The sequence below is a fragment of the Phaethon aethereus genome (assembly GCF_964289735.1).
Source record: "Phaethon aethereus genome assembly, chromosome: 3".
NCBI classification, from domain to species: Eukaryota; Metazoa; Chordata; class Aves; order Phaethontiformes; family Phaethontidae; genus Phaethon; species Phaethon aethereus.
Genome location: NC_138576.1, coordinates 54,864,594 through 54,879,595, shown reverse-complemented (window position 1 = coordinate 54,879,595; position 15,002 = coordinate 54,864,594). Strand labels below are relative to the sequence as shown.

Genomic DNA, 15,002 nt, shown 5'->3' with positions numbered 1-15,002 from the left:
GTTTATACATACGTATCTCATGAGGTAAATTCTGGACAACTGTTATTGTACCCTCCCTTTCCTGTACATCAGCTTAACTTTTACTGAAACACAAGACAAAGTTTTCCCTGGTCTCTCAAGACCTTTTGGAAATCACTACATTGAATTAAAATTCTAAAGCAAAGATATATAAGTAGGGAAGGGATCTTGGTAGGATAAAGACAGAGTGTCCCTGTCAGATTATCTGTTATAACCTCAAACCTCCGCAAGAAAGCTTTTCCACAACTTTCCTGTTGTGTAATCTGTTAAGACCATTGAATTATGCTTGTAGTTCAAAATCCTTTCCTAAAACTTGAGCAATATCCTCTTTCTTACAAACTATACTGATTATTTTTGGTCCTGCCTCCAGCTGACACAGAGAACAACTGATTTCTCTTTATTACAACCTCTCGTGTTAAAAAACCAAACTCACAGCCCTCCAAACCTCTCCTTACCTAGAGTACACAAACCCAACTCTTCTTTGTAAAGCCTGTCTGTTGCCTTCCTGTGCAATTTCCATACTGCCTAAGACTGTTCTTAAAGTGCATCTTTCTTACAAGATGCTCAAAAAGATGCTGTTGAGCCCTTGTCTCTGCACTCAGAAGAGGACTTGACTGATACTGTTTGTGAGCCACCTCAACCTCAAGGGTCCTTTTCTGTTGCCTGGGTAGTCCCCATTTTCTGTTTCTGAATTGGATTTCTTCTCTCTCCTGAAGCATAGTCCTTTGAACTTCTTTATTTTTGGATCATGTCTCCAGTTTATTACCACGTGAAGTGCAATAGGATCCTGAGTCCCCTTTTATGTGCACTGTCAGTCCTCCCAGTATGGCAGCAAACCACTGACTGTTATACCTTGAAGTTATCCTTTTCAGATGACTTCGCTCAGCACCTATTTTCCTAGCTGTTATTTCCCTGGCCATGCTTACGAGAATGTTGCATGGAACAGCATCAAAAATATTAGTCAAGATCCATCACAGCTCCTGACTCCCGCTGAACTACTAGGCTGGATATACCGTCAGTAGAGAAAATTACATTGATTTGACATGTTATATTCTTGTATAGTTGATCTTGACTATTTCCTACTATTTTATTCACCTATAAATGCATTTTCTCTAGTGTATCTTCAGTTATCTTAGTTGGCTGCTTTGTCTGTACTTTCCCTAGTCCTTGCTTCATAGTGGTAACACCCATGTCTCTTCGCCTTTCTGCCAATTCCTCCCTTTTCTTTTTTTTTTTTTTTTACTTCCCAACCACTTCTTATGCCTGTTTTTCCCCAGCTCTTTTGTGAAACCATACCTAAAATCAGTATTGTACTTGCCTTTCTCCAGACTATCCCATTTCTTTTTGTTGTCAAAAGATCTCACTAATGGCTCAGAAATTGTTTGGCTAATTACCTAATGCTGTGTGAAATCCTTTGCTACTACTTTTAAAATTATTAACTTATTCTTTCCTTCTCTTGGCATGTTGTAGATAGAGTTTTCCAAGTTTAACACTCTTGGTAGCAACAAGTGCTAGATGTCTCAGCGGTTACATTGGCTATAACAATTTTAGGGAAATTCCCTCCCATAGCTCTCCCATGCTGCTAGCAATACAGAGACTATTAAATATAGCCAAACCACGAGCATTTTTACCACTTTAGCTGATTTATGCAACATGATGGTGAAAAATGTCATCAGGCAATCCCTGCATTACCATTCCTGTCTACATTAGAGGAAAAGCTGGAGAAGCTTTTAAACTTGTGATTTACGGGTACGTGCCTTTGATAAATTTGGCACAGTGTCCTAAAAATGATAGAGAATACAATCAATTTTACAAACCAGTGAGGACACTTTCTTTCAATGACGTGAAAATAAACATGAAAAATCTCTGGGGATTGGACAGGGCTCTGAGGAACCTGATCTAGTTGAAGATGTCCCTGCTCATTGCAGGGGGGTTGGACTAGATGACCTTTAAAGGAGCCTTCCAACACAAACTCAACTCTTGTCCTCTCCTCTCCTCTTCTCTTTTCTCTAAATGTGTTTTTTTTCTTTTATTTAATGCACAATATACACATGCATTTCAGCTCATCGGGCTGCTGGTTCATGAGGACTCAACGGCATTTCAGAGGACAGGTCTGAACCAATTTCCCAGTAGTTCCATTCCCTTGTTTTTCTACCGTAAATCAGCTGTAATACATAAATTTTCTTCTAATATCTGTAGTTTTAAAATACAATTTGGATGGAGCAAACCTCTTATTAATATTCCTAGGAATCGCAAATAATAGCTGGAAAATTGAGGGTGTTAAGGCACCTTCTTAATAGAAAAGAAAATGCACAAAGAATCTTCATTTCTGTATTTTAATATGCCAATTTTTAATAAAGGTGAGGATATATTTTGATAGAGAATGATCAGCACTAGCCAGCCCCAAGAGAAAAATCATACAGCTACATGCAAATACTCTCCCTAAACTAGGCACCTCCCTTCCCTTCTTCCCAAAAAGCCAAACTACTCCCAGGACGGGAACTGCTGCCAGTGCATGAAACAGCCATCCGAATTAATGAAATTTTTTTAGTTTCAGTACATGAAAATGGCCTCAAAGTGTCACTAGAGAGCTATCGATAACCTGGTTCTAGCCACGTTTTAAGGTTTTGGAGCTTTGTGGTCTTTTCACTCAAGACCCACTTCGAATTTAATCCTCCTTCTTGCTTAAAATGCCCATCGCTATGTATGGCGATGAAAATGCCCTGCACACTTGCACTCGGATGGCAAGTCTTCTGGTATCACAGTTCAATTTTTATGAAGGCAAAGAGCATGGACTGAGAAAAGAAACTTACAAATAAGAGACATCTTTAAAAAAAAAAAGGGGGGAGTTGGAAATTAATTCCCTCCCCCTTCATAATCTTGACAAGACAAATAGAAATGTGATTTTAACAATGGTAGGAAGTGAAACAGCCTAACCTGTTCTGCATTTAGCCTGGAAGCTTTTTCAGAGCAGAGACTGTCTCTCGTATATGTTTACACAGTGCCCAGCACAAGCAAGGCTCATATTTAATCTGGGCCTTTTGAGTCTGTATCAAAATATAAATATTTCCTAATAGTAGTTCTTACAGGAACAAACCTTTGTTTGCACTGCTGTTCAGCAGCAGTCCCCGGCCGTGCTCCTCCTTCGGGATTTCTTCCCAGCTGGCCACGTCACTGGCATCTGCTATTCGATTGCCTTTAATGCTGCAGATTCATGTGAAAGGAAACTTGCAGTAAGAGCATGGAAAATGTAAAAATGTCCAGTCTCACTTGCAAATGGTGCATGGCTTACAGGTATGATGCTTCATTCAAATGCTACTGGGAACATCTCGTGTTCTTCTCCATTTAGTGTCATTTGAACTCCTGTGGCTTTCCTGAAGAGTTACGCTACACACGTTCCTCGTTTTACCTTTGTCACAAAAGATAAAGAGCGGATTATTTCTCCTAAAATCCTCAAGAACAACTTAGCACGTCTATCTTCTGCAACTCTACACGACAGAGCCACGCAGACTGTTTCCAGTGATTGCTTCTTGCAATTACACCTGGTATGCCTACCATGAAGCATTTAGGAGGAGACTAACTTCAGAAGGACTATTTTGTTTCTGTTTCTATGTATCTGCAGATTATTAAACTAATGACTATCATAACATGTATGCAATAACAACAACAAGATGCAAGTCAAAGCCCTAAAGCCTCTTTAGATTAGATTAGATTAGAGTTGCACTGGGATTTAAACAGACAACAGTTGGCTTTGAATCTCTCCTCTGTTTATTAAAGTTGATGGTCCTATTCTAACATCACTGGAAAGATATTTTCCCCTTCTTTCTCCCCTTTGGCCCAATTTATAATCAGAAGCTTCGTGATCTTGAAATGACAACTTTCTGTGCAGGCAACTCAAAGGCAAAAAATTTACCAGACAACACAGCATTCAGTGTATACCAATGATCACCAAAACCTATCATTTTTACATTGAAAAGAGCAAACTTTTCTGATTATTTATCCACATGAGCTTTTAAATACATTTCTGCACCATTGCTTCAATGTATAGGCTTGCCGACTATCAGCCAGCCTCCACGTGGTGGTGGGCAGGGAAAAAGCTAGGCCTGATGAGCCTCCAGGCTGTAAACTCTTGCATCTATAATAACAAGAGTAAGTTTCTATCCGCATCTTATTTTTGTCATTTGTGACAGAAACACGTAAAAATGCTCCTGTCCGTTTTGCCAGTGTGCTCCTGTGTGTCGTCAGCCTCTTAACACCGTCACTTTTCTTGTCCTTTTACTGCACACCCTCCATTTTGGGTTGCAGGTGGATGCTGCGTGTTAGGATCAAATGCATTTCTCTTACCGTTAGCAACATTTGGGGGGAATTTTAGAAGAGCTTTGTATTGGTCAACTTCCCCCTCACGGATCTCAGTGACAGAAGAATGAGGCCAAAATGAGTCATTGTCAAAATTCCTTATCTAATTTAGTATACATATGCATTATTTCTCCATGCTAGCACTAACTCGTAAAGTTAGGTGTTAAGCAGTAGAATAAAATATTAAAACAGAATTCAAATATACCTCTATAAAAACATCCAGGGAAATGGATTCAGAGAAATTTTGGAGTTATTCTCTCTCCACTGTTTTTTCTTCCTGGATATTTATTAGAAACCAAATACATATGTAGAATATGCAAAAATAGAACCAGGGGAAAAAAATCATGTTCCTTCATGTATCAACCCATAATTTCTGCCATTTTGTTTGATTACTAAGATGGAAAATATTTGCTGCCCGGTCTCCTCAGAGGTGCCGTGTCCCATTAGCTTGCTTTAACAGGCTCCTGAGCCGCGATGTCTGGCTTGTGACTGGCCTAATGACTCACTCCTGAAAAATGTTACCTTCATCAATTTTGGATTTGGTTTTCTTGGTGGTTTTTGAAAGGGGCTTTCCTTTGCACTCCGGTGGAGAAAGTGCATAAAAAAAAAATATTTTTTTTAAAGACAGACTTTACACCTATGACAGTCTTGCTCTAGAGGGCTAGAAAAGAAGCAGTTTCTTCCTTTAGTTCCGAAAGTTTGGTGGGTTTTTTTTTCCTCTCACTCTCCTTGTGTAAAGGCCTTGCCTATGCAAGTCTTCACTTACTGGTCCAGAATGGTTCTTTTTCCAGTGAGACGCCCATTAGCAGCAGCTCCACAATGGGGTTTGTTTCCTTTAAACAGCAGGTCACCCATGTAAGCATGGCTTTTGTGTTATCAAATTAATTTAAAATATTCAGGTGGGTCTACATACCAAGTTTCAGAGAGATTACTACTGCAGTATAGGCTAGCAAGTCACTTCTTGCAGCTATTAGAGCTACTCAGTAAGTATGATTTCCCCAACCAATAGATTCATAGGTATTTTATTTTTTCTTTTTTAGAAACTAAGCTGTGAACTTCAGGAGACAGTCTAGGTTGGACTGTACCTAAAAATAAGTATTTAGTCACCATGGTCTCTGCTAAGAGCAACTATCAAATACTTCATCACCAACTGTATCAGCTGGAAAGGACCTCAGAAGGCAGCATTGCTTGGCTCAAAACAATTCCTCCCCAGTGCTATTCTAGGGCAGGTTATCACATAGAATTAAGAATTAACCTAAGAATCCCAAGTCCTGGAACATTTACCTATTTGGTGATAACAACGTATACACCACCAGCAACACTTCCCCATGTTGCTGTTCTGAAATCAGAATTGTGTTAGGGACAACAAAAAAAAAAAAAAAAAAGAAAAAAGAACTCCCCCCTTTTAATTGAATCATAGCTTTGAGAACTAATACTCCATGTATCTTCTTTGGGTCCTTCTAACTGCAAGAATTAATGTCTTGTTTCATCTAGCACCTTGGTAGTCCTGTTCTGGACAAACACATCTTCCTGTAACAAAGACTGAGGGCAAAGATATATAAATAATACTTGTAACTCTCCTCAAGATTTCAAAACATTCTGAAAGCATTAACAGAATTTTTACATCACCTCTACCAGATAACATTATCCATATCCTAAAAAAGGGGCATTCTGAAACAAAGTCTCTTGCTTTCATATAGAAAGTGCAGTCAATAATATAGCCCAGATTTACATATTTCTAACTCTCTACTTTATTCAGGGGGCAACACTTTGGTCACTCATCTGTTTAGCCATGATGATCATTTTGACCCCATTGCTGGCCCTATTCTGTTCTTCCCAGTAGGCAATGTTCGCTGGCACAGGATGCCCAGAGAGGTGGTAGATGCCCCATCCCTGGAAACATTAATGTCAGGTTGGACGGGGCTCTGAGCAACCTGATCTAGCTGAAGATGTCCCTGCTCACTGCAGGGGGGTTGGACTGGATGACTTTTAAAGGTCCCTTCCAACCCAAACCATTCTACGATTCTATGATTCTCACTTCAGAGTGATCTTGTCTCAACAGTAGTCTCACTGAACACATCACGAAACACGCTGCTACAGCTTCCCTTTCTAACTCCTCAAACAAGCAACAGCCCTGAAAAGCTCAGCATCGCACCGGCTCTCCTCAGGGCAAGCCAACACGCAGACTTTCCGTAGCCTCGCACCTCACCACAGCACAGCTCCTCCGTTCCTTTACTCACGTAGCAGGGGCTGCCTGGCCTGCTTGCCTCTGCCCTCTTGGACTCAGTTTCCATTCATTGTCAATTAGCTGAGGTCCCCGGAATTGTAAAGAGGACAAATTAACCTCACTGTCTACAGTATGTTATAAACACAATATACTATTTTCACTTGCTGCGTACTTTAGGGAGGAAAGTACCCTAAGCAGGGTAGGAAAATTGACCATAACCTAGAAACAGGATGCTTTCAACTAAGCTACATCATTATGGAAAACACATTTTACCTCAGCCTCTTAAAACCTAACAGACTGAAATGAGAAATCGGTATCACCAATGATGACCTTTTACTACACAAATAGCATAAAGACTGAATTCACAGGACTGATTTTGCAGGAAACCATTAATTGGTATTACAGCTTCAGACTAGAATGCGTATTATTCTAGATTTAAAAAACCTCAACAATATAAAAGGACTTGCAACTTAGAAAAACCCAAACAATCAAAGCAGATGAAAACCTTTAACCTTTACCTAATCATCTGCAAGCGAAGTTCAAGAGTTAGCTGTTAAGAACAGTATTAGGTAACAAAAAACATTCTCAAAACACACGACAACATCCTCCCTCAGAGAATAAATACTCGTATATGTAACATTTGCATCAAATACAACTGACAGGAGTTTTTAGGTATGTCAGAAGTTGATACATGGACACTTAAATTGTACAGAGTGCTCGTGTACACAAATGGGAACCTGAACACACTCCAGCAGAAGCCAAAGCCCAGGCTCCATCTCCCTCCCCCAGCTTGCCTTTCCTTTTTTTTGCCTCACTTCCTTGCCTGAAGGCAAAATCTCTACAATTTCACATTAATAAATATCAGGACCAGATACAGAACTTGAGTGCTTGAGGTCAGACATTGTGATTGGGAGAGTCTGAAATTAAGCTTAGATATAACCAAGATAAGCATGAAATTTGAAAGGACTTTTGTACAACCAAGTTTTGACCTTGAACAAGGAAGACTGTTGCCTCAGTCTAAGTAAATAAACATAAAAGAAGTAAATCTCTAGAGCCCCTAGTCAGGTAAAATTAGATTCCAGTGTAAATTTTACCTACAAATATGACAGGGTTTCAGCACAACAGAAGTTACCTTGTTCATTGCAATAATTAACATTCTGCTTAAAAAGAACCACAGCAACCCACAAGATCGGAAAAGCAGCCTGAAATCACACATTTTAAAGTTACACGCATTCAAATTCTGATAGAAATTGTTGAAATTACAATACGTATTATGATTAGTATTTTTACTGAGGCATAACAGTGACCAATGCAATAAAGAAAAAGGCATAAAGCTTTCTTGGTAAGAAGATTAACTACCTCACCAGCCACTAACACCCAGCCCCTTCATTTTCCTTGTACATAAATAAAGATATTCTACAATTGCACGGGAGTGACCATTCGGTCCCTTGGGGACCGAGGGAGGAGGGATACTCTTGCACAATTCTTTGGCAGAAGTAAGCAGCTCAAAACTCCTACATTTCAACTATTCCAAGCCCCTTCCAATCCCTGCCTTCTCAAACCGCATGGCGGAAAACTGATACCATCGAATCTCACCCAACTGCTGAGACCAGGAAAGTAGACCATGCAACTGGTCTTCTGAAGATGTGTTTTTGAAACTCTACTAGTGTTAAGACTTGGAAAGAGATTTCAAGTCAAGCCAAGCCATGGAATGACAAAGTCCCAGCCCAGGAGCGCGGCTGCTGTGGCAGGAGCAATTCTGCACCACCAGGAACTGGAAGCGCTTCAGAAAACGCCACCAGCTGAGTGAGGAAAGCACATGAAAGTTTGAAGAGAGCAGGTTAGGAAAAATCTGAAAAATAACTTTACTAGCGATTATTTTCCTCATATGTACACAACACAGTTTGACAAAGAAAAAAAAAAGAAATTCAGACTTCTCTTTTAAGAATTCTTGGATTTAAATATATATGTATTTATTAAAAAGAGACATTGACTCTATGGCCAAGACATCATGCGTCTCAGAACAGGTTTTTACAGCCATGTTATAAAAACCCCTTAGCAAAGCAGTTATGCACTAGACTTCAAACACATGTACTCCAAGAATGACACTGGTGTGGAGGATCTTGTTTTACATCCATTTATTTTTGTCCCTCAGCAATTATAGCATAGTTTCAATACATTTCTAAAGCTATAGAGAAATACCAGGGCAACTAGAGTACATACAAGCCAAAGTTAAAATGGTAGACAGCTGAATTAAAAAAAAAAGAAAAAAAAAACAAATAAAAAGTATGCATTCAGCAGGAAATCTACTATACTTCATTCAGTTTACGCTTTGTTCTTTAGGGAACAAGGTGCTAACGTGCCATTTTCTCATAAAATGAATCATAATTGCTTCCAAAGAGTTTCTGCTGAAAATTTAGGTGGAAGCAAATAAGTGTAACACTAAACGTTCTCCTATAAACTTAGAAGCAACACTTTCTTGAATCAATTTCCACCCTCCAAATACCACTGCTGCTTTTCTTGCATGAACCCACTGTTTTATTAAGGCATAATATGCCCTGAGCAATATGCTGGAAATTAGCCAAAAAGCCTAACAATTAAAGGCAAGCACCAAGTGATTATTTTTATAGGCAAATTTTGAAATCTGTTATATAACTCACCTGTACTTGGGAGTAGCACTTGAGGAAAAAAAGAAAATATTGCTCTCAGTTACTTTGAGCAGAATGGCAGTGTTAATTCCCTCTTTCTCCCTCCAGGCTGAAGTTTTCAAGCTAATGGTCTAGGTAACTAAGTAGGACCAGCATACCAAGACGTAAGTGGGATGTCTGTTCAAGAGCTTAATTTTTAAGCAAGTCAGGCGCAAAAATTTCAGTACCCCACCCTAAGCAATTCAAATGAAATCTTATTTTCCTCAAGAGGCAAGACTCTCATATGCTGGATACCTCTGGTCTTAAAAGCAAGATGGAGCCTGGACAGGAGAATTGCACAATGTACATGCTCAGACTGACTTCCAGGTTTCTTTTTAGAGCCAGAAAAGCCTTTAAATTACCTGGTGCAGTGCCCAATTTCTCCAAAAGATGCACAGCATTAGAGTCCAGGATCTAGGAAGGTAGTTTTCAAAGCTAGTGCTAACAGCACACATGACTTTATACAAATTTAGGCAATACTGGCTAGTCCCTTTAAGCTACCAGAGTATCCATAAAAGAACGACAACCAAATTATACATTTTATTCACATTTATTTTTCGCTTTTAGTGTGCTCACAGAAAATTAGAACACCTTAAGCAGGAGTTTAATAGCAATTTTTGTAAGCAAAGTTACATTCCATCTCTAAGTCAAATTGGTCAAAGCTTCTCCAGTATTTACAAAAACATGATAGACAAGATGCTACACAAAAAAAAAAAACATTGCATCTGAAGAGTTTTCCTTTATTTTCAAAGACAACTGGAAAAGAAAGCATTGTCTGCTGTAATCAAAAACATACCACAGTATAAACAGTAACCATTCCACTTATCACAGCTTGGTTGAGTTTAAAATTTGTGTTTAAAAGGTCCAAGATGGCGGCAGTTTTACAAAAATGGGCAGGGTGGAAAGAGTTGCAAACTTCATGTGCTTCTGGATATCAAGATTTGTTTTTTTGTTTTTTTTTTTTATACAATAGTCACAGTTAAAAACACCCTGCTGGTAATACATAATTACACTTTATTAAGGTCATAAACCAGCAATAAACAATAAAGCCTATACAACTTGTATTTCTACTTAATCACTGACTGATACAGCTAACATGAGATAAGTGAAAAGTTCCTATGGTTTAAATGAATTCCTAAGACTATGATCTCTTTATCTGGGTATTGATTTTTATTTTTTTTTTCCTTTTTCCTTTCCTTCTTAATCAAGACTTGTAGTGTTGTAAACCTTATAGAACATCTGCCTCACAAAATACATCGTAATAACTTTCTTTTAAAAAAAAGACTAACCCCTTACATCATTTCTGGCGGGGCGCACTCCCGGCAAGGGCTGCGCGCCCCAGGTTCCCCACTGCGGCCCCTGTCACTTCATTTGATATCCCTTATTGACCCACCCATCTCCTTCATATATGGGCATGTCCATAGACCGATCGGGAAAAGTTTTACAATATGAAGAGAGTTGCAAAGTATGTTAAAAACAACCCAAAAACAAAAAAACAAAGCGAAACCAAAAAAACCCGAACCAACCAAAACATTTAATACTGATGAAAAAAAAAATCAAAACCAAAACAAACAAAAAAAACCCCCAAAACAAAAAAACCCAAAATATAGAGGGTGGGAGAGGAGGGCGGAGGGGGGCCCCCCTCCGCCCGTTGGAATGGCGGCAACACACAACGATTTGAGATGGGAGCTGCGGGGGGGAAAGAAAAAAAAGAAACGAGACATCTTTTAAATCAATCCCTGGTTGTAGACAAGTTCTCCGAGACCAGTACCTGGCACCACTCCAACACACAAACAGGGGGGAAGAACAGTCCGTCGGCGAGGGGTGGCGGCGGCGGCGCTTACTCCGCCGACTGGGCGGCGGGTCCCTCCGGACTGCTCTCGGCGGGGGGCTCCTGCCGCGCCGGCGCCGCCTCCGCCGCGGGGGCCGCCTCCTGCTCGCCGCTGCCCGCCTCACTCGTGGCGGGGCCGGCGCCCGCCGCCTCCTCCGCCTTCCCCTCCGCCGCCTGCTGCGGCTGCGGCTGCTCCTCCGCCGCCGCCGGGGCCTCTTCTCCCGCCGCCTTCTCGGGGGCGGCCTCGTCCGATTTGGCCTCCTGCGAGTCCCCCGCCTCCTCCTTCGCCGCCTCGGCGCTGCCGGCGGCGGCCGCGCAGGCCTCCTCGGCGGCGGCCTTGCCCTCCTCGCTGCCCGCCGCCTCGGGGGCCGCCGCCACCTCCTCCTTCCCGCCCTCCGCCGCGCCGGCGGCGCCGCCCTCGCTCTCGGCCCCCTCGCCGGCCTCCTTCTTGTTCTTCTTGAAGGAGAAGCCGCTGAGCTTAAAGGACTTCTTGAAGGAAAAGCGCTTCTTTTTTTTTTTCGGGGTCTCGCTGCTGGACGAGGGGGTCGCGCCCTCCTCAGTCTTGGGGGAGGACTCGCCCTCCGCCGGGGAGGCCGGCTCGGTGCTCTCCGCCTCAGCCACCTCCTTCTCGGAGGCGGGCTCCGACGAGGCCGCCTCCTCCTTGCCCGTCTCCTCCGCGGGCGCGCTGCCGTTGGCCTGCACCTCCTCCTTGCCCGCCTCCGCCGCCGCGGGGGAGGCGTCGCCGTTCACCTTCACGTGGCCGTTCTCCTGCAAGACAGCGACGGGCGTTACCGGCGGCGCCGGGAGGGTGGGGGGACGCGGGCTGCCGCCGCCCTCCCCGCCCAGCGGCCTCTCCTCCGCTTTCCGTTTCTGCGGTTTAAACTCCCGGGCCCCTCCGCTGTCCCTCGCCGCCCGGGAGGGGCCAGGCCGCGGCGGGCGCCCCCAGCGGCGGGCGGGACGCGCGGCGGCCGCCAGAGGGCGCCGCGGCTCCACGGCAGCGGCCGCGGCGCTGCGCACCCCCGCCCCCGGCGCGCCCCGTCCAGCCGCCGCGGCGGCGGCGCGGGGCGGGGAAGGCGAACAAAGCTCGCCCGGCCCAGGCCCCCTGCCCGCCCGCCGCTGCCCCTCTGCGCCCGGACGGTGCGGCCAGGCGCCCCCGCCTCCCCCCCCCGCCCCCCTCCGCGCCGCATTTGCATCTTTCAGGCGCCCGAAGCGCGGCTGCCTGCCCCGGGCGGCAGCTGCGGGGGCGGCGGGGGGTGCCCGCCCGCAATGCCGCCGCTGCGCGGGGCAGCGGGGGCACGGCCAGTCCAGCAGCCGGCTCACGCGTGGGGGGGGGGGGGGAGGGTGTGTCACGAAAAGCCGTGCCCCGGCGGCTGCCGACACCCCGCCGGAGCTGCCGCGGACGGGGCGGACGGCGAGCCCGGCGCTCCCCCCCTAGGGGGCTGCCCGCCGCAGCCGAGCCCCCAGCCCCGAGCCCGGGCGGCTCCGGCCCCCGCTCCTACACCGCCATCCCGCCGCCACGGGAGGCGTTTCGTGCTAGGCACCAAGGGCCTCCGGCAGAAGGCGGTTAAGCGGGCAGAAAAGCCGAGCGGTGTTAAGACCCTTCCGTTTACGAGCCACGGGGAGACCTCGCCGTAATACGCGAGGGATTTAAAAAATAAAAAAAAAAAAAAAGAAAGAAAAAAGAAAAAAAAGAAGCGCCCCCTGCCCCCCCTTCCCCACAGGAAAGATAAAAGGAACACATCATTCAAAGCCGAGCCCGTTTAAAAAAAGAAAGGAAATTATTCCTTTGCCTCCAGTGGCAAAGACAGAAGGATCGACCGTATTCTCTATTGAATGTGCCACCGGGGCATCAAAGGAAGAAGAATTAAACAGGATGCGAAAGAGAGTCCGTCGAAGTTGGCTTAAAAAAAGGAGGAGGTTTAATTTTTTTTTAATTTTTTTTTTTTTACCTGTCCATTCGCCTTGGATGGAGATGCAGCCACTGCTTCCCCAGGTTTCTCGGCGGAGGCTTCGCCCTTTGCAGCGGTCTTGGAGAACTGGGCACCCATGCTGTCTTATTCAACAAAGAAACTCAACAGATCCAAAAGGAGGGGAAACAAAGAGCGTTGGGTTGGTATAAATACTGGGCGACCAGCAGCAGCAGCAACACACACACACACCAGAGGGGAAAAAAAAAAAAAAAGAGAAGAGAGAACAGAACCGATTATAATGCACTCCTTTTTAAAAATTTAAAGTTGAAGAGATCAAAAAGCAGCAGCACAGGAGGGAGGGGAAAAAAAGGGAGGAAAAAGTCGAGCAAAAAAAAAAAAAAGGAGCCCAAGTTTAGTAAAAAGAAGTAATAAAAAATCCCAGATTTGTAGCCGTACTGTAGACAAGGAGAAAATGGAGAAATCTCCCTGGTTGCTAATAAGATGCGGAGTCCAACGCCCAAGTGCACAGATGAATGGGCTTCCCGAGCGGTGACGGCAGCCCTCCGCCCGGCGCCGGCCAATCGCCGCCGCGCCACACAAAGGAGGGCGGGGCCTGGCCGCCCGGCGAACAATGGAGCCGCGATGGCAGCGGTTTGAAATCAGCCCCCGGCCGATAATGAATGTGCCGCTCCGGCGCGGCGCGGGCGGGCGCGCCGAGCTCCGCGCCGGGGAGCGAACAAAACACCCCGATAAAGCGGGGCGGGCGGGCAGGAACAATGCTGCGAGGGGCGTGCGGGTGTGAGTCCGTCCCGGCCCCGCCGCCCGCCCCCACCCGCTGCCGCCGTGAGGGAGCAACAGATAGTGTGTGCGAGGAGCGCGGGGCGGGGGGAGAGGGAAGGAGGGGATTTGCTGCCTTTTTTTTTTTTTTTCTCCCCTTTGCTTTTTTTTTTTCTTTTCTTCCCTGGGTTTAATTGGTCGCGATTGTTAAATCGCCCCCAATTTGGAAGGTATTTGAACCACGTAGATCGGGTTTCGCCAAACGAGATCACGAGTCGAAATTAGTAGGTCTGTAGGCCAGATGTTGCAAACGCTAAAGCAGCGGCGGCAGGAGCCGCTGCCGAAGCAGAAACGGACCCCTCCCCCCATTGCGATATTGGCTTGGAATAAAATATTTTGTGATTACCCTACGGCTCTAATTAATTTCTGTTGTCTGATTATTCCTGATTTGTGTTTTTAAACTATTTTCTGAGGCGGTGACCCATTTCAAGATTACATTTCCACGCACTCAAGCAGTGGGCGAAGCGACGTTATCGGGGAAACATTTTGCGCTTTCCCAAACCCTAGCCCCGACTGTGGATTTACGTTGAATTTAAACCCTCGAATAAGATGTAACCCGAAACTAAGGCATGCGAATTAACGGTGACCCGGAGCGCTGAGCAGCGATGGGGTGGGCGCAATATCACGGATCCGACTGGTTTTCCTTCTCGGGGGAGGGGGCGGCGTGTGCGGGAACCCGCCGACTCCCCGCGCCGTGCGATGCGGGAAGGGCTGGCCCAAAAACCCCCACTTCCCCGACGCCCCCCCCCCTCCTTTTAAGGAGCAGAAACGAACGTCAGAACGATCGTTTCCCAAACTCGGGTAATCTCCTCCAAACGCCTCTTGTTTATAAACAAGAATGTTAAAATTATTCCGATAATGAAGGGCTGCGGAGCGGGGAGGCTCGGCCCAGCCGCCCGGCTTCCCCTCCCGCGGTCACCCGCGGCTGGCGGGGCCGGTGGGCTTTGCGCGGCCGCTGCCGCCTTTCGGCAACACCGGCGAGGGCCGCCAGTTATTTTCAAGCTGGTCGAGGGACTATTTCGTTTCTTGGGGGCTAAAGGGACATTCGGTTGTTTTTTGGGGGGATGGAGCCTCCCCCTCGCGCCCCCCCCCCCCCGCGTCTCACGCACAGCCCCCCCTCCGCCCAGAGCCGCCGC

General features: G+C 45.6%; 1 protein-coding gene across 1 annotated transcript; it reads right to left on the bottom strand.

Annotated features, from left to right (window-relative positions):
* Nucleotides 1-10,100: 10,100 nt before the first annotated feature.
* MARCKS (myristoylated alanine rich protein kinase C substrate) lies at nucleotides 10,101-14,481 on the bottom strand. The gene is made up of 2 exons (XM_081998260.1): nucleotides 13,069-14,481; nucleotides 10,101-11,887 (listed from the first exon to the last, which is right to left on the bottom strand). Exons 1-2 carry the CDS (start codon nucleotides 13,165-13,167, stop codon nucleotides 11,129-11,131), a joined length of 858 nt encoding a protein of 285 aa, XP_081854386.1. The 5' UTR covers nucleotides 13,168-14,481; the 3' UTR covers nucleotides 10,101-11,128.
* Between the last annotated feature and the right edge of the window lie 521 nt (nucleotides 14,482-15,002).

Bases quoted from the DNA above. Each gene is read 5' to 3' on its own strand.
- MARCKS (XM_081998260.1), bottom strand. From the start codon at position 13,167: ATGGGTGCCCAGTTCTCCAAGACCGCTGCAAAGGGCGAAGCCTCCGCC. The intron at 11,888-13,068 runs GTAAAAAAAAAA...GCTGTCTTGCAG, and splicing joins CATCCAAGGCGAATGGACAG to GAGAACGGCCACGTGAAGGT.